This window comes from Rutidosis leptorrhynchoides, chromosome 2 (assembly GCF_046630445.1).
Source record: "Rutidosis leptorrhynchoides isolate AG116_Rl617_1_P2 chromosome 2, CSIRO_AGI_Rlap_v1, whole genome shotgun sequence".
In the NCBI taxonomy this organism is placed as follows: domain Eukaryota; kingdom Viridiplantae; phylum Streptophyta; class Magnoliopsida; order Asterales; family Asteraceae; genus Rutidosis; species Rutidosis leptorrhynchoides.
Window position 1 is genome coordinate 10,288,255 of NC_092334.1, and position 17,497 is coordinate 10,305,751.

The 17,497-nt window shown below is 35.1% G+C and overlaps 1 protein-coding gene across 1 annotated transcript; it reads left to right on the forward strand.

Annotated features, from left to right (window-relative positions):
- Positions 1-14,224: 14,224 nt before the first annotated feature.
- Positions 14,225-17,300, forward strand: LOC139890547 (protein BUNDLE SHEATH DEFECTIVE 2, chloroplastic-like). Its single transcript, XM_071873421.1, has 5 exons — positions 14,225-14,403; positions 15,414-15,514; positions 15,933-15,999; positions 16,373-16,469; positions 16,891-17,300. The coding sequence occupies exons 1-5, from the start codon at positions 14,355-14,357 to the stop codon at positions 16,967-16,969; spliced, it is 393 nt and encodes a 130-aa protein (XP_071729522.1). The 5' UTR covers positions 14,225-14,354; the 3' UTR covers positions 16,970-17,300.
- Positions 17,301-17,497: the final 197 nt, after the last annotated feature.

A 17,497-nucleotide genomic window follows, 5' to 3' on the forward strand; every position in this document is an offset into this window, starting at 1 on the left:
GTGCATTTGTCAAACCGAATGGCATCACGAGAAACTCATAATGACCATAACGAGTTCTGAATGCAGTCTTCATTACATCGCTTTCTTTTACCCTCAATTGGTGATAACCGGATCGCAAATCGATCTTCGAGTAAACGCTCAATCCTTGTAGTTGGTCAAAAAGATCGTCAATTCGGGGAAGAGGATACCGATTCTTGATCGTCAATTTGTTGAGTTCACGGTAGTCGATACACATGCGGAAGGATCCATCCTTCTTCTTCACAAATAAGACAGGTGCGCCCCAAGGCGAGAAACTTGGTTGGATAAATTCACGGTCTAGCAGTTCTTGTAATTGGCTCTGTAACTCTTGCATTTCTGAAGGTGCGAGACGATAAGGTGCGCGAGCTACAGGTGCACCTTCTGGCACTAAATCGATCTGAAACTCTACAGCTCTCAGCGGTGGTAATCCAGGCAATTCTTCAGGGAAGACATCAGAAAATTCGTTCACAATTCGAACGTCGTTCACACTCTTCACCTCGGTTTCTACCATTTTCACATGTGCTAGGACAGCAAGACGTCCCTTCTTCATGATCTTTTGCGCTTTCACGCAACTAATGAGGTTCAGCTTCGAGGTACATCTCTCTCCGTAAATAACCAGCGGATCGCCCTCTCCGTGTGGTATACGAAGAGCTTTATCTCCACAGATAATGTCAGCCTTTATCTTGGTCAACCAATCCATACCGACGATCACGTCAAAACTTCCCAATTTGATGGGTATCAAATCAATTTCGAAATCTACACCAGCTATGTTGATAATAGCTCCTCGACTAATATGGTCAACTTTCTCAAGTTTTCCATTGGCGACCTCGACAAGCATACTCTCTTTTAAAGGGACTAACGACCAATTAATCTTATCGCAAAAGTGTCTACATACATAACTTCTATCGGCACCAGTATCAAATAGGACAGAAGCTAATAAATTGTTGATAGTGAATATACCTGTCACCAAGTTGGGGTTCTCACGTGCATCCCTTGCATTAACGTTGAAAGCTCTACCACGCGGTGGTCCGCCGTCCTTTCTTTTGTTGGGACACGCATTTCTGAAGTGGCCCGTCTGTCCGCATTCGTAGCACTTTTTCGGTCCATTGGGGTTCGCCTTCACATTCAGGGTGGTAACCTTGCAGTCCTTACCGATATGTCCAGTCCGTTGGCACTTTTCACAAACAACATTACAATACCCAGTATGGTGCTTGTAGCATCGCTTGCATTGTGGTAAGGTTCCCTTGTAGTTGGGGTTTGAGTTGGTGTTTGGATTGGGGTTTCCACCGTTGTTGTTTCCTATGAAACCCTCATGTCGTTTCGCTGGGTTTTGATCATAGGTCCTTCCCCTGTTGTTATCCCATTTGCGCTTCTCACTACTACCCGCTTCAGACTTAGCCTTCTCCGGTTCATCGATGATAATTTCGATCATTAAAGTATGTGACATGCGCATCGCTTCTAGGACATTGGGTGGCTTGGACGAGGTGACGTTTCCCTTAATGGACTTAGGAAGTACCCACAAATATCTCTCCATACGCTTGAATTTTGGAGTGACCATGGTAGGACACATCAGGACTAGTTCCAAATATCTACGATTGTACCCATCGAGATCGTTTCCCACGACCTTCAACTGCATAAACTCAATCTCCATCTTCTGGATCTCGGTCCTAGGGCAATATTCTTCAATCAGGGCCCCTTTGAATTCCTCCCATGGGGTAGCAAATGCCTCATCAATACCTTTTGCTTGAGCCAACGTGTTCCACCACGTTAGTGCACCGTCAGACAGAGTGCATGAAGCAAACTTGGTTTTATTCGCTTATGAGCAGTTACTAACTCGAAACACAGATTCTAATTTCTCGAACCATCTAGTGAGACCAACCGGCCCCTCTGTTCCACTTGGAACACTTTGTACGTACACCCATTATGAACGGGCTGGATAACCGGTGGCGGTGGCGGTGGAGCTTGGAGGTTCCTTTCTGCTAAAGCTGCGGTGACTCGCTCATTGATCATCTCCTCGATTTGGGCTGCGGTAGGTGTTAATCGTCCGTTGGCCATGGTGTTCTAAACAAAAATTTTGACTCAAGTCAAAATCCAGTATTCAAATAGTAATAATACAGTATATGATAACCAACATGGAATCAACACACCACATGTTAATTAAGTAGAGCAACTAGATACAGATATCACAAAACCATCGTATAGTAACGTAAATAGAACACTTGTGCAAAAAGTAAACAACACAATGATCCATTCATTAATAATAAGTTTCATACATCCGCATAGATTCGTACAATACATAAGTGAAACATGAAACTACAACTAGATTACATAATGAAATCCACTACAAAGGTCCTATGGTGAAGGTGGGTGTAGGATGTCCAATACGTGGGACATCTGGTCCTCGAGCTCAGTTACCCGAGCACGGAGGATCTCCACCTCCCTCATCAGTTCCTCATCAGAGGGGGATGGTGGGGCAGGCGGTGCAGTCGGTACGGGTGGTGCTGGTGGAGCTGGTGGTGCAGGCGGTCCGGCTCCAGAAGTAGAGGCTACGAAGCGGTAAGGCTTACGGATGAAGGGATCAGCAGGATACGGTACAAGCCGCTTACGGGCGGTAATCCTATGACCCCGACCATATGCGTCAGTGAATGCTCGACCTCCATTGAGCCCTGGAATGATGGTACCATCGAAACGGTACCGCTTCTTCGGCGGGGTGGAGGGTGGTTGTACAAGTGCATCATCAGGGTCATCCTCGTCGGAGTCATCGTCACTAGAGTCGTCTGTGGATGAGTCGTAGGATGACGGGTCATCTGAATCATGTGGAGGTGGCTGCACGGGTGGCTGTACTGGCTCTCCTCGGGCGACCATCATCTGTCGGTATCTAAAAGAGGCGGGATCGGCACGAGTCCTCCATCAGGAGCGCGTCGTCACCAATGACGATACTGATTACGGAATGGACCTTCCCCAAATTCCGCGAGAATCACAACACCACCGGGATGGTGCTGTGGCTCCTGAGGTACCGGGGCAAGTGGAGCTGGAATCTCCGGGAGGTCCTGTGCTCCGTCTGCAGTACCCACTGGGGCAGGCGCATGACTACTAGCTTCGGAGGACGAAACGCCTGGGTCACTAAAGTGTGTCGCTGACGGGATCGGGGAATCAGCAACAGTGGCATGTGAAGTGGCTGAAGTGTCTGAATCGCTGCCCAAAATGATAGCAGGTGGAATATCCGACATCTGAACAAGGAAAAATAAATTTTCCATGTCAGTAAGTCATAAAGCAAGCGCGTATTAGGCCAAGTAACTACGACAGTCTAGATCATGTATAACAGTAAGTAGCATGGCAATAACGACAAGTATCATGCAATCGAAAGCAGATAATAGCATGCAGTAGTGAAATCATGTAATAGTATACGGCATATAGCAGTAAAAGTAAGCAGCAGCATGCAGTAAGTTCAGTTGAAACAAGTAAACTAGCAAGTTGTAGATTAGTCCTATTAGTGAATCCTACTCGGGTCGGTCTTAGACTCACTAATGCAACCTAATTCCCTACAACCAATGCTCTGATACCAAATGTGACGCCCCGTACTAAATCAACATGTACGAACCATCAACAACAGGATCATTACAAGGTCAAACACTATATGCGATTTCAAAACAAGTTTGCATTCATGATAAAAAGGTGACGTCTTAACTAACGTCAAATGTTTTACATCAAAAGTATGCTTCTATGAATAGAAGCAAAGATAATAGTACGTGACCCTTAGGTCGTTATAAATCATAGTTTCAAAAGTAATAATGTTTGAATGCAAGATAAAGTATTTCATGCGGTGACATCTCTAGTAAAGCACAGCGAAAGTCTACGAGGCATGACTAGTACACAGCGGGAGCAACCTTAAGCACCTGAGAAAAACATGCTTAAAAATGTCAACACAAAGGTTGTTGAGCTATAGTTTAAGTATAACAGTATGTAAGGTAGGCCACGAGATTTCAGTGCTACAAAGAGCGTTTCAAAACAGTATGATAAAGTATATGTTTAACCGTGGGCACTTGGTAACTAACTTAACGTTTATAACCCCCTGAAAGTACACTTGGCGAGTGCGTATGTATTACGAAGTATTAAACACTCGTTAAATGCTAGCGCGACTAGCCCGAGTGGGGATGTCAAACCCTATGGATCCATATCTAAGATTCGCGTTCACCGGTTCAAAAACCAATGACTAAACGTTACCGAGCTAAAGGGAATGTTTATGCCGTTGTATAACCCACACATATATAAGTTTAAGTACTTGTGCCTAGTATGTAAAACGTAAAATGCGCATGTATTCTTAGTTCCCAAAATAGTTAAAATAAAAAGGGATGCTATAACTCACAGTGGTAAAGTAGTAGTAAAGTTGAGTCGAAAAGTAAGCAAGTATGTAGGTCCGGAAAGTCCTCAACCTAAGTCAAATAGTTACTAAGTTAGTAAATCGTCCCAATAGGTTTAAATGTACATAAATAAGGTCTTAAGGGTCATCATCATTCATCATCAAACAAAAGGTGTAACGTAAGTTTCGTTCATGAAAAGAGTTTAAAACAAAGGCTGACTTCGGTCAGTCACCACGGCCTCTATACCTACTGAAATAAGGTGAGACCAGTGGTCATGGCTCCGTATATGAGTCCTTTAGTTGTGATAAAAAAAATTCCAGAAGCAAACTCGTCTTCGTTTGACCGTGGCGACGGTCTAAGTGCGAGTAGGTCAGAATTTTCATCACAACGTTAAAAGACATAGTGACACTCGGAGGGCCATAAATCCTAAACCGTAACTCGGATTAAGACGAGTCTTAAACGAAAAATTATCTACTCGAACAGAACTAACTGAAAATCAACTTTACAGTAGCCCAGGTATTCAGGTCTGTTCGAGAAAACGGTAAATAGTAGGTTCCAGTGGGTTCTTGGTGCTCGATGCTTATCACGGTTCTCATCCTTGATGCATATAGCTTCAAGTGTACAACTCATTGATGTGTTTGCATCATCTTAACTAAGGTTTGATCATCATAACACTTGTTTAAGTCTAAGACATGTAGCACAACTCATTTAAGTGTTGCAAGTAGCTTGATGAACCAAAGTTACATCAAAATCTTAGATCCGACACATACATGAACTATAAAAGTAATATTGAACTACAAACTTGAAAGTAAACTAACTAATCAAGATCTTAAGTTGTAGAACATAGTTCTTAGTTAGATCTTGAAGATCCAAGACCCAAAAGTCTAGATCTAAAGTTATTAAGTTAAATCCTAAGCAATAACACATGAATCTTTACTTTAATGAAACCATAAGTTACAAAACTTAGATTTTCATCTTGTAAAGTGTATGTAAGCTTACAAGCTTTTGATTATGACAAAATAAGTAGACCATAAGCTATAGAACTTAGATCCATCACAAGTATATGAAGTTATAACTAAAAAGTTATACTTCCATGTTCTTGACTTTTAAAGTTAACTTTAGTTCAAGAAAGTATGAGATCAAGATTAACTTGTAACACTTGACCAACAACAACCATAATCACGAATTAAAGATGCTAGGAAAAGAAGAAATAAACTAATTTAAACAAGTAACAAGTCATGGTTGTTCATACTTTAAAGATTCAAACCAAGGCTTGATCTTTAAGAATGTAAACTTTAAGTTTACAGACATGAATCACAAGTATGAGTTTAACAACACATGAACTTTCAATCTTTCAAACATTAAATATAGAACATAAACTAGAAAGTTTAGTTCTTGTATGTTCTTGTAAATACAAGATAATATGAAGGACAAACTAAAGAGTTTGATCCTTAATAATATGTAAGTAATCAATAACAAGTAATTAAACAACAATCAAAGTTAAGTAAATGATGATGATGTGTTTGTTTGGTTTCGGTTTTGGACAAAAGAAAAGGAAGAAGAGAAGTTCTTGTTACTTACAATTTAGAGAGCAAAATGAGAGAAGTGTTTGAGAGAAAAAAATGCAAGTAAGAGTGTGTGTGTGTAAAAGTGAAAGAGTAAGATGAGAATACTAGTGCATAAGTTAACAAAATTTGAAACAAAAAAACACTCCCCATGGCCTACTATGGCCGACGGTCACAAAGCAAGAGGGGGAGGGATTTGTCCACAAGATCATGCATGTAATTGTCTTTAAAAGTTGGTTATAAGGTTTCTTACATGGGAACTAGGTGTAAGTAACATGTAACAAGTCTTTCCTTTACTAACTAAACTAGTTTTTAAACCTTAATGGACTAGTTGTAATAAAAGGCTCCTAGTTAATCCATTAATATAAGTATAGTGGGCTTCTAAGTCCATTAACACATGCCCATGTCCAAATAAATAATAATTCAAGTAAAAGCCCAAGTAATTAACTAGTAACCTTAGTTAATTAAAAATGATTAATAAAAATCAATCATGAATGTAAATAATATCTGAAAATATTATTCGTGTAATGTACGTGTGTCACAAAGACGTTTCGGGCATTTAAAGTTAATCGCGGTAACAAGTAAATGTTTATAAACAACACATTCATTAAATCAAAAGTATTAATAATAATTATTAATAAATAAACGTTGAAAAATCCAGGGTCGTTACAATACGCATCGGTTATGACGCTACCGGCTCTTTGGTTCGCATCACAACCCGAGTCATACTCGCGCTAAAGTGCTACCGGCTCTTTGGTTTACACTCTAACAACTCGTGCCGTAGTGCTACCGGCTCTTTGGTTCACACTACAACACACGTACTATGACGCTACCGGCTCTTTGGTTCACATCATAGCACAAACGCACATACTATGGCACTACCCCGGCTCTTTGGTCCATACCATAGCATACAAATAAATACATTATATACATACGCATATAATTATTTCACTCACCTTAACGCCTTCGGTGAATGTTTTATACTTCCGCAAGCTTCAAGGCAAAGTACCTAATACAATAAATACTCAATCAACACACAAACTAGTTGGACTAAACATCAACCATTCACTCATGTGCATTTAATGACTTAAATGCATTAAATGACCCATTTTCACCAAAACCGTCCATTTAAGGTCAAGACCATCACATATCATTAAAAGCTAGTGACTACAGTCCAACAACACTATCTAATACACAATTAGGGCATTCCATACCCTTCTTTCCCAACTAGGTCAATTATCACCCATTTAACCATTTTAAAGTCACACACCCATTTCGGGTCATCCACTAACCCCATTAATACCCATTTGCTTAATAACTAGGTGTGTTAGTAATTAACTAATCAATTATGACTCATAAGTCCATTTAACACTTTGAAACCCTAGGTTAGTTGCTAATGAGTCTTCATGACTCAATCTTACCTAAGAACACCCAAAATCATCAAATATGGGTCTTATGTTCACCACTAGCCCAAACCCTAACCCTTAAACAAATCAAAACAAGGAAATCAAGATTAGAGCTTACCACCACAACCACAACGTAGCTAGTGAGGAGATGAACAACTTTAATACTTGAGCTTTAACCCGGATCAAGCTTCTTCCTCCTTGATTCAAGCTTTCTCTCACAAGAACACTCTTCTCTCTCTAGAATTTGATTTGGGGTTGAAGATAAGGTTGGTGATGAAGTTAAATGTGTTTTAACCACCACCAAACTGGCCATCTAATGCCCTATCTCGTTCTCATGTGAAAAGACCACAATACCCCTCATTAAACTTAAATAAAAAGCTGGAATCCGCCAACAGTGCAGGTGCGCGGCGCGCACACCTACACCTGCGCGGCGCGCACAAGGCCTGAGCAGGCTCTGACCCCTGTTTAACTATATACAGCTCCCCACACCATATGCACCCTATATACACTACTGTACAGTGATTGTTCGGGTCTTACACTTACAAATAATGACTTCTAGCGTTATAGTCTCTGCCAGTGTACTGCTACCTGAAAACAATAGCCCATGTTAACAAATCAAAAGAAATATGTTAGAAAGAAACCTATATCTAACCCGCCCAATTCTCCACCTCTGTTCACAAGTTAAAAGTTATGTTTTTCTTTTCAAAATTAAGATTAACATCTTGCATAATCAAGTATATTAGAATGGAAAAAAACCTAAAATTATATAATATCAATAACCCGCGATTAATAATACCCAAAGTTCCACCTAGGAGTGGAAGAAGATCAAAAAATAAACCAACTGCACAATCCTATTAAAAACAGTACAATATAGATTGGTAAAATGATCAAGAGCATAATACTGGCTCAAACTGTGGTTGTAAAGTCACATAAATATATTATAACATAAATGAAAAGTTGTTGAATCAAGGTCTAAAGGTCAAATGCATTTTAAGGGAAATAAACTAATGCACCTGTAAAATGAGGGTCTCAATAGTAACTTGCCAACGCATAGCCTTAATGTTATTCTTCTCCATTAATAATTTCAGGACCTGCATTATAATGTTTGCAACAACAAATTAAGACTAAAGGCTTAAGAGTCGAAGAAATGAACCGTTGAATTGTCATTCCACTGCAATTGAAGACACTTAAAGAAGCACACCAACAAATAAATCTTCAGAAGGCTTACTGCCACATAATTGTAAATGACATCAATTTCAATACATCAAAGGTAATATATTATTCAAGATAGGGGATGCATTTCAATAACTGATCTAGATATCAAATGAATAAAAATTACAACATGTCCCCTCCAATATGAAGGGACCAAAATGCGTACTCATTGACTTACCGAAGTTGTAATTCCACATATGCACATAAATAAGGAACTTTGAAGGAGTCTTCCCATCAACTTTTTGCAACAACTTATTATATGAATTTACTCTAAAGGCTTGATACATTATCAGTTAATATACAACCTTTGGCATGGAGAACTCCCGCCCTAAGCTAAAAGGAGAAAAATTACATCAAGAACTTAGGGTGCGTTTGATAAAACTGAATGATTTAGTGTTGAATGATTCATAATATGAATGGTTCAGAGTCTCTGAATGAATTTAGTTCTGAATGACAATAAGCTGTTTGATAATCATATTGAATAAACAATATGGATCAATTAAATCAACTTGTTATCGTTTAACATTAATAAAAACTTCAATATACTTATTTGACAAGTGTTCAGGATACGATTTAAGAAGAATATTACATAAAATTTAGCCTCATAATGGTTAAGAGAGTGTTTTAACTCTGAATGGTTCAGCACTGAATACTGAACCATTCAGCATCATATCTCATTCAGAGGTCAGTCAGCATTCAGTGCTGAACCATTCCATTAAGAGGTAAACAAACACCCCTTTAACGAACCGAGATAACACATTACTTAAGTACTCCGTAACACTGATGGTCAAATTTAAAGCAAATATAACTACCAAATCATACACATAAGAACTCAAATTTACACCAATACGGAAGTTTTATAGCCGAAATTCAGTTTTTTCCATTTAGTCATTTCATCGAACATGTGATGTACACTCTATTGATTAAACCTAAAACAAAAATAATCTATGTAAAAAATACAGGTTAAAGATGAAATAAACTGGTATGGTAGAACAGATCGATACATGCTGGTCAACCCATTGAAATTAATATAGTAGAACAGATCTATACCTGTTTTGGATTTGAATTCGATATCCTCTTCATGTGCTTTTTGTAATCGTGCTTTCAATCAACACCATCACAGAACAACATAAATTCTGCGCATTCCAGATCATGAGAGAATGAAGACGATGTTTAAATATCCGAAACCGAATATAGATTGTTCGAAATTGAACATACTGCGTGTTACCTTCGTTCTTATATGATCTAATTTGCTATTTAATGTGAAGGATTAAATTAGTGTTGTAACCTGAATCGAATTTCATCACCCTTGATATATGATGATGACGTCTTCCTTATGTATTAACATGGTGGATAATTAGATCAAAATACATATAATGGTTAGGGATCAAAAACTCCAGTTAACATGGTGGAACGATTCTGTTAAGACTTAGGAATCAAAAACTCCAGTTAGCTCATAGTATTGTGGATATTAATTTAGAGAGCATGTTGGGCTATTTTCTTGAATTGAGCAATCAAATGAAGTCATATGCTAGGACCCCTAATTTTGTGTTTTGTTCCCGTTAGTTTAAGGGTGTATTGGACAGATTGTCTTGAAAATGAGGATTTATTAGCTAATATGTTTTGCAGATTAATCTTGTCCATTGGATTAAGGGATATGGTGAAGTAATTTCTTGATCTAATGGTCATTAAAGGGTGTTTCAAAATATTTATTACCTAAAAAAACTCTCTTTTAAGGTATAAAGTAGATACTGCATTAAGTAGTAAAGTAAATATATTTAACTAAAACTTGTATTTATGCAAACTTGTTCATAACAAAAGAAGTTAATTAATTATGATGTACCATTGCCGGCTTATAAGAAACAAGGCATTACATCCATTTTAAATTTCTTACTATTAACGAACTATTAAATAGTTTTTGTATTTTCCAGTGTCGGGTTTAGACAACGAGGTTAGTGGAAATACAATCCTTTGGCCGGCTGCCGCTAAAAATATCCACGATCAGCTCGAACCTACAAAACTAAGAACTTAATCAAACTGAAATCACAGTGTCTTCCCCTTGGTTCTAAAGTAATTTATTATATTATATTATATTATATATTATATTATATTATATACCTATCTAAAAGGTAAAGCGAGAAATGAATATCACTATTCATTTTTTCACTTTTCGCAAACTTAACCTCATACCTTTCATTAAAATACAAATCGAACTCTCCACTTTATACGTATATTTTTCCTCAAATTTCACAAGCTTAACCCCCTGACTTTTATTAAAATACAAATCGAACTCCCACTTTACTAACTTTTTTTTTTATAACTAATATTCAATTTTCACAAACTTAACCCCCTAACTTTTATTAAAATATAAATCGAACCCCCACTTTATACGTAAAGTCTTTTCAAATTTCACAAACTTAACCCACTAACTTTTATTAAAATACAAATCGAACCCCCACTTTACTAACTTTTTTTTTTTTTTAAATAAAACCCGAACGCTAAAAGAAGCAACTTTCACAAAAGGAACAACCCTTCAATGTTATGTCGAAAAAAATTCTTTTTTACAAAATAGATCAAGACTTTTTTTTAACTCGCATTCAAAACGGAGCCCCCGACGCGAAGCGAGGGCTCCACAACTAGTTGAATCTAAAACTGAATTTGTTATAAAGCGAAACTAAATAGTATTGTACCTTTTATATAGTTTGTATTTTGATGTAGTTTCCTTTTTGGGCCCATTTAGTTTTGCTTCCCATCATTTTATTCGTCTCAAGTTGTAACTTATGAGTTTTGTATGATCAACTGATCATTAGCTCTTTATGAACTTATTCAATTAGTATGTGTTTTGAGTCATATATATATATATATATATATATATATATATATATATATATATATATATATATATATATATATATATATATATATATATATATATATATATATATATAGTCCGTGCGTTACACGACACTTGTATAAATTAGTATACGATTATGTTAGTATTGATACTCACCAAATGTACAATACAATTATAATAAAATAACCATTTATTACCGATAACAATCGAAAGTATTAGTATCAAAAGCATTGTAGACGATAACGTTAGTATTGCAAACACTTTATATAATTTATGATAAGATAAGTATGAGGTATTGAAACATTAGTATCGTAAACTTTAGTATTGAATACAATTACAATACAACAATTAGTTGTTCTCATTCAATGTCGCAAAATTTTTTGAACATAGAGTGATACGTTTATGAGCCCGTCCGTTAAGATACGTATCCCAAATGTCAAAAAGTTGATATACTTTAAATTTATTTAAATATCATATTTTTATTTAATATAGATATTTGATTGTTTATTTAAATTAAGTTATATACCTAATTTTATTTGAAGTTTATTCATTTATTTCGCGACATTTCACACACATTTGTGTTATGGGGTATAATTTATGCTCAAATATAATCTTATGTATTAGGGTGCAGATCTTGTTTACTACTTTTTATTTGTAATGCCTGCTAATAGCTGATTTAATATTTAAGTAATTGTATTGAACTTAATATATGATTAAACAATATTAACCTTTATATTTATAATATTTTATTTATTTATTTTAATTTAGATTATTATTTTATTTTATATTTTTGTTAACGTCAAATGTGAAGTTCTATTTGTCCTGTTACTTTCATTTTCATATTTATATTGTTTTATTTATTTAATTTGATAAAAGTAATTGTATTTTCTTTAGAATATGAATACTTTTCTTATTTGAGAATATCAATTAAATAGATGGGAAGGATGATAGAATGACACTGACAAGAATAAAGGAGGAGTTGACACGTCAACATAATGACACACGCTTTATATAATGTATAGATAGAAGACATAAATAAAAGTATAAAAAATTATACGTGTGATATAAATAAAAATAAATATAAATTATACGTGTCTCAGCCATAAACAGAGCATGGAGTGTAACTGCCTTTCAAGAAATCTCATATTGTGTAAAAAAAAAAAAAAAAAAACTACGGAGGGTAGTGAGTACCTTCTAAGAAATATCATTCTATGTAAAAAAAACTATCTATGAAAATTTGCATCTTATATACAATATATGTACTTATTGAGTCGACAGTAAGCGTCAATTTATTGGCGACTTGACTGACTCTTAGTGCCTAAATTAAATTTCAGGCAAGATTTAAAACCCATGGAAATTTGTTTTTACTATTTTCATGGCGTCTCAATTTTTTATTTTATTTTATTTTTATTTTAATATTTTCCTACTTATTGGCCGGAAGTCCACTCGGAATCAATATCTCTATCCGTCGAATAGAGAGAGTGATGAATTTCTAAACTTTTGAGAGTGTTTTCACTTTGGGTAGAGAAATGACTTGTCATTATTCTCGGATAAAGAAGAATTGTCTATATCCCACCTCCCTCATACACTACATATATGGTATTGGGTTTTGTTATCTTTGTTGTTGTTGTATACAATATATGTACGGATGTACCTATTAATTAATTAATTAAGAGTGAATGAGAGAGTTAATTTTTGAAATAGTTTAATTTAGATATATGTTGAAGTTACTAGAAAATTCAACCATTTGAAATTTATTAACTAGTACTCCGTATAACTTTACTGCCAACGGCGTGTTTGGACATCACTAAGTAAAGAATAGTTGATGGTGAGGTATTTATCACAAAATGTTAGGTTTGTGACGTTTGTCTTTGCTAAATTATTATTATACATTATACATTATTATTATTCATTATACAATTGGAAAAAATAATTAATAGAATGGGTCTCAAAAGGGTTTAATTTGCCGGTCGTCGGATGAAAGTATTCGGTCTTTATTTAGTTTTCTGAGGAGTTGAGATGAGCTAACATAAGAACTTTATGTCTTTATGCGATTTATTTGAATGTTTCATACTTGTCCTTCTATGTAAGGGTAAATATCAAGGGTTTGTAAGGGTACTTTCGGTAAACACAAGAAATATTTATAGGAACAGACTCTAGGGATTTCAATGAATTGAATATGGATTAGGTGAGACCGTATCAATATCTATATCCATTTATTTTATTTAATTCATATATATATTTATATCCATTTATTAAAATTTCATCCAACCATATTTATATCTGTCGGGTGAAACGGGTTAATGAGTAATCGTCCATATTCATTTAAATTTATTTTATTTTTAACAAATATGATAAAAATAATATTTTTTAATAATTTATGCGACTGAAAGTCACATTTTTACCAATTTATATAACAAATACGTAGTAGTTAACAAATAGCCTATTAAACGTGTAATGATATCGTTTACTTGTAAGTTGCTTAATTTTTAGTTACATAGAATCACATTTGAACCACTAAAGTACGATAAATACTTTTAATGATTTAAACGAAACAAAATGTAAGAAAAAAATCATATTTTTAGAGAAAATACAAAGAAAGATGGATATGATTAATGAAATATTACTACATAAATCATATTAATTCCAGTGATAAATTTCTATATTTTTTCTTATAAAAGCGAGTTCATTCATTGATGAAACTCTTCATTCATATACATATTTATTTCGGTTTATCTATATCCATTAGATCGTCCATATCCACGACTAATCGGGTGGATATGGGTATCATTGCCATCTCTTAGAGTGGCTTATCTCTTTCGGTAACCTCAAATTGTTTTGTAACTACAGTAACATTTTCCAGGCCAAAGTTTCCATCTTCACTCTACACCAATCAAAATCTTGAAATAATCAATCATCACATATTTTACCCTGCAAAATGTCTATTACTCTTTGTTGTTCTTCCTTCATTTCCCCAAACAAACCAAGTACTAGTCCTCTTTCTCCCTTTATGTATACTGTATATATTTGTATTTTTATGTTGTATGCTGTATATAGATATGAACATGGATAAGGTATATGTTATATGTGTATATGTGGGTGTAAAGTAAAAATTGTAACCCAATAATAAAAATTTTGCAGTGTTTTGCAACAGATTATATTCAAGTCTGTAGTTGTTTAAGGGTGCATTTGAAACTTCAAATTAGTTTACTCTAGTCCATTTTTGTCTACTTCTGAAGAGACAATAATATATACAATACTCTCCGTATATCACTTGATTATACCATCCAAAAACCCCATTTTATTATGTAAGTTTGGGTTCTTACATGTATATTACATTCTTAGTAAACAGTCTTATTAAAATCATATTATCCGATACTTGACAGTAAAAGATGTTAACTTATGTAACTTTTTTTTTTTTTTTTTTTTTTTTTTTTGGAGATGTATTACAAGGATTTTGGTCACCGTAGATTGTCGTATTTGACAGTATCTTTAGGTTCTAACTACTGTTGTTGTAGACGCTATTAGGGATCTTAGAACAAACGTGGACCTGATCTAGAGGCGGAAAACACTCGAACAAGCTTTAATCGAATGAACTCTAACTTTCGGGATCGATTATCAAACCTACAAGAGATTAGAACGACTCCTAGAGTTGTTATTCATGTTGGGTAGAGTTAGGATCAATAACCAGACGAAACTAAACGGATAGGGTATGTGTAGGATGTGTAAAGTGTAAACTATCAAAGTTACTCAACAACACCCATATATATACTATCTGCAGACACACTCGACCGACTGTGTCGCTCATTCGATCGACCGACTGCGACAGTCGACCGACTGTGATATTATTATTGATAAAATATTAAACGTCATAATCAAACATTCAATAGTTATAATACGTTTACAATAATGTTCGATAGACAAATGATGGAATAACATGCACCGTAACAGAACTAGGGATTTACATAAAATGCGCTAATAGTTGTTAACGCTACAGGGATCATTGGTGGAAACTCAAATGCTCCAAAAGTGATTTTTGTCAGCAATTTGACTAATCAGAATTCAAAAACTGAAAGATTTCATTCTTTGGAAGTCAAGGTCAGACTTTATTTATGTCCGAATTGAATATTTAGTGTATTAATAGCTAAGGGTTTGTGTACTAAGAAGCAAAATCATGGTTAAACATCCTTTTAACTTAATTTTGGTATATAAGTTGAGAGTTTGCAGTCATGATATCTTTATGATAATTCTCAAGTTCAAACATCACTAAAAGCATATATTGGGTGGCCAAGGAAAGGGTCTGAAATGGTCATGCATGCGTCAGATAAAAATACTCGCCCTCCCGATAGTATGAACAGTTAAAACCTTATCCGTTTATATAACTTGAGATGTTAATTTGTTAATGACAGCTTGAAGTTTTTAGAGATGTTAAATTGTGAACAATATCCATAAAAGAAGTTAGAAATGTACCTTATGTTCATATTACTGATTTCTCACCATCACATTCGTTTTGCAGGCTACGAATGATACAAAGAGCACCACGAAAGTAAACAGCATTGTTTGTGAAAGTTGTGAGGGAAATAGTAAGCTAATCCGATCAATTAAGTCCTCAAAAGTCAAAATGTACCTTCTTTATATATTATAGACATTTGATGTTGGGACCGATACTTGGCCCATATGAGGTTCCACTCAAAAACCAATGAGTGACACATTGAGTAGAAAGTCATATGCTTTTAGTTTATGATTTGGTGTCTCCTTATATGGTGTTAGTTTTTGAGCTCCAGATCTCGTGAAATCGTTAAAGTTTAGTCTATGGATCAGTCTGGTAACAACCTGTTTTTTGCTACCACCAGAAAGTTAAAATCGTGTGTGACAATAAAAAAGAATTACTCTGACTCTTGTTTGAACAAATAGGGAGCAAAATTTTACATTATTTGGTCTCCTGTGCAATCTTAGGTGCTATACAATGTACACAATGCAAAGGAAATGGAGTAAACTTGGAAGATCATTTCAATGGACGGTTCAAAGCTGGTGGATTGTGTTGGCTCTGCAGGTTTACTATTCTCATATTTATTTATTATTGTTAAACGTTAATGAAAAAATATTTAGACCAACATGCTTATGTTTGTATCCGATTTGAATTCCTTTTAATAAACATAAAAATCATGTTGACTTAAGAGAAGATTGCTAAGACACGACCTGTATTTGTACGATTCATTGTTCCATTTTGGTCATTTACGTACTTTTGTTTCGGATCTGGTCACCAAGAGTTTGCTTAGATTTGTTTATTAAGACCAAAATGGACCAAAAAGATACTTCAAGATTTTTAATCTTAATGGCTAAAGCAGAACACAATGGCCAAAATAAACTATTGAACTTGCTTTGGCTAAATTATGCAAATGCAATTTGCCCAATTCTTATTTTAAGAAGGATCAAGTTTCCGTCAAGTTCATATTTGTTTGCATGATTTGCAGAGGTAAAAAAGAGATTCTTTGTGGAAATTGCAATGGAGCTGGATTTTGTGGCGGGTTCATGAGCACTTCTGATCAATAGCTAGCTAGCTAGGTTGATTAATCTACTAGTAGTTCCTTGCGGCAGTTTTGTTCGTTTTGGATGATGTTGTCCTGTAAACAGTAAACATAAACCATGTCACTCCAACTGGTTATGGTTGTTTCAGCGAAACACCATGAGTCTCAGTTTATTTGAATTCTTCTAGTTTAGTAGTTGTAAGCTGTTGTTTATCAAACTGCACCTGATGCTTTACATATTGTATATTTCTTGAGAAATAAGTTCATCTTAAATGGTGGATCAGTATGTCTTACAAGTACACTGTACATTATTATTGTCCGATACAAGAAATCGATGATTGTTTTGTTACACTCTATTACGAATTCGTGATAATGCTCATGCAATAACCGTTAAATAGGTATTTCCCATAATCAAAATGGGATACAGACCCAAGTTTTAACTATTAGCCTAGTAAAGGTGTTTTAATGACATTAACCAGTAATATAACTTCCAGAAAAATCAAAATCATCGTGTCTATAGAATAAGTAAAAAAATGGACACACTAAATTGTGA

Bases quoted from the DNA above. Each gene is read 5' to 3' on its own strand.
- LOC139890547 (XM_071873421.1), top strand. From the start codon at position 14,355: ATGTCTATTACTCTTTGTTGTTCTTCCTTCATTTCCCCAAACAAACCA. The intron at 15,515-15,932 runs GTCAGACTTTAT...TTCGTTTTGCAG, and splicing joins TTCATTCTTTGGAAGTCAAG to GCTACGAATGATACAAAGAG. The intron at 16,000-16,372 runs GTAAGCTAATCC...GTGCAATCTTAG, and splicing joins TGAAAGTTGTGAGGGAAATA to GTGCTATACAATGTACACAA.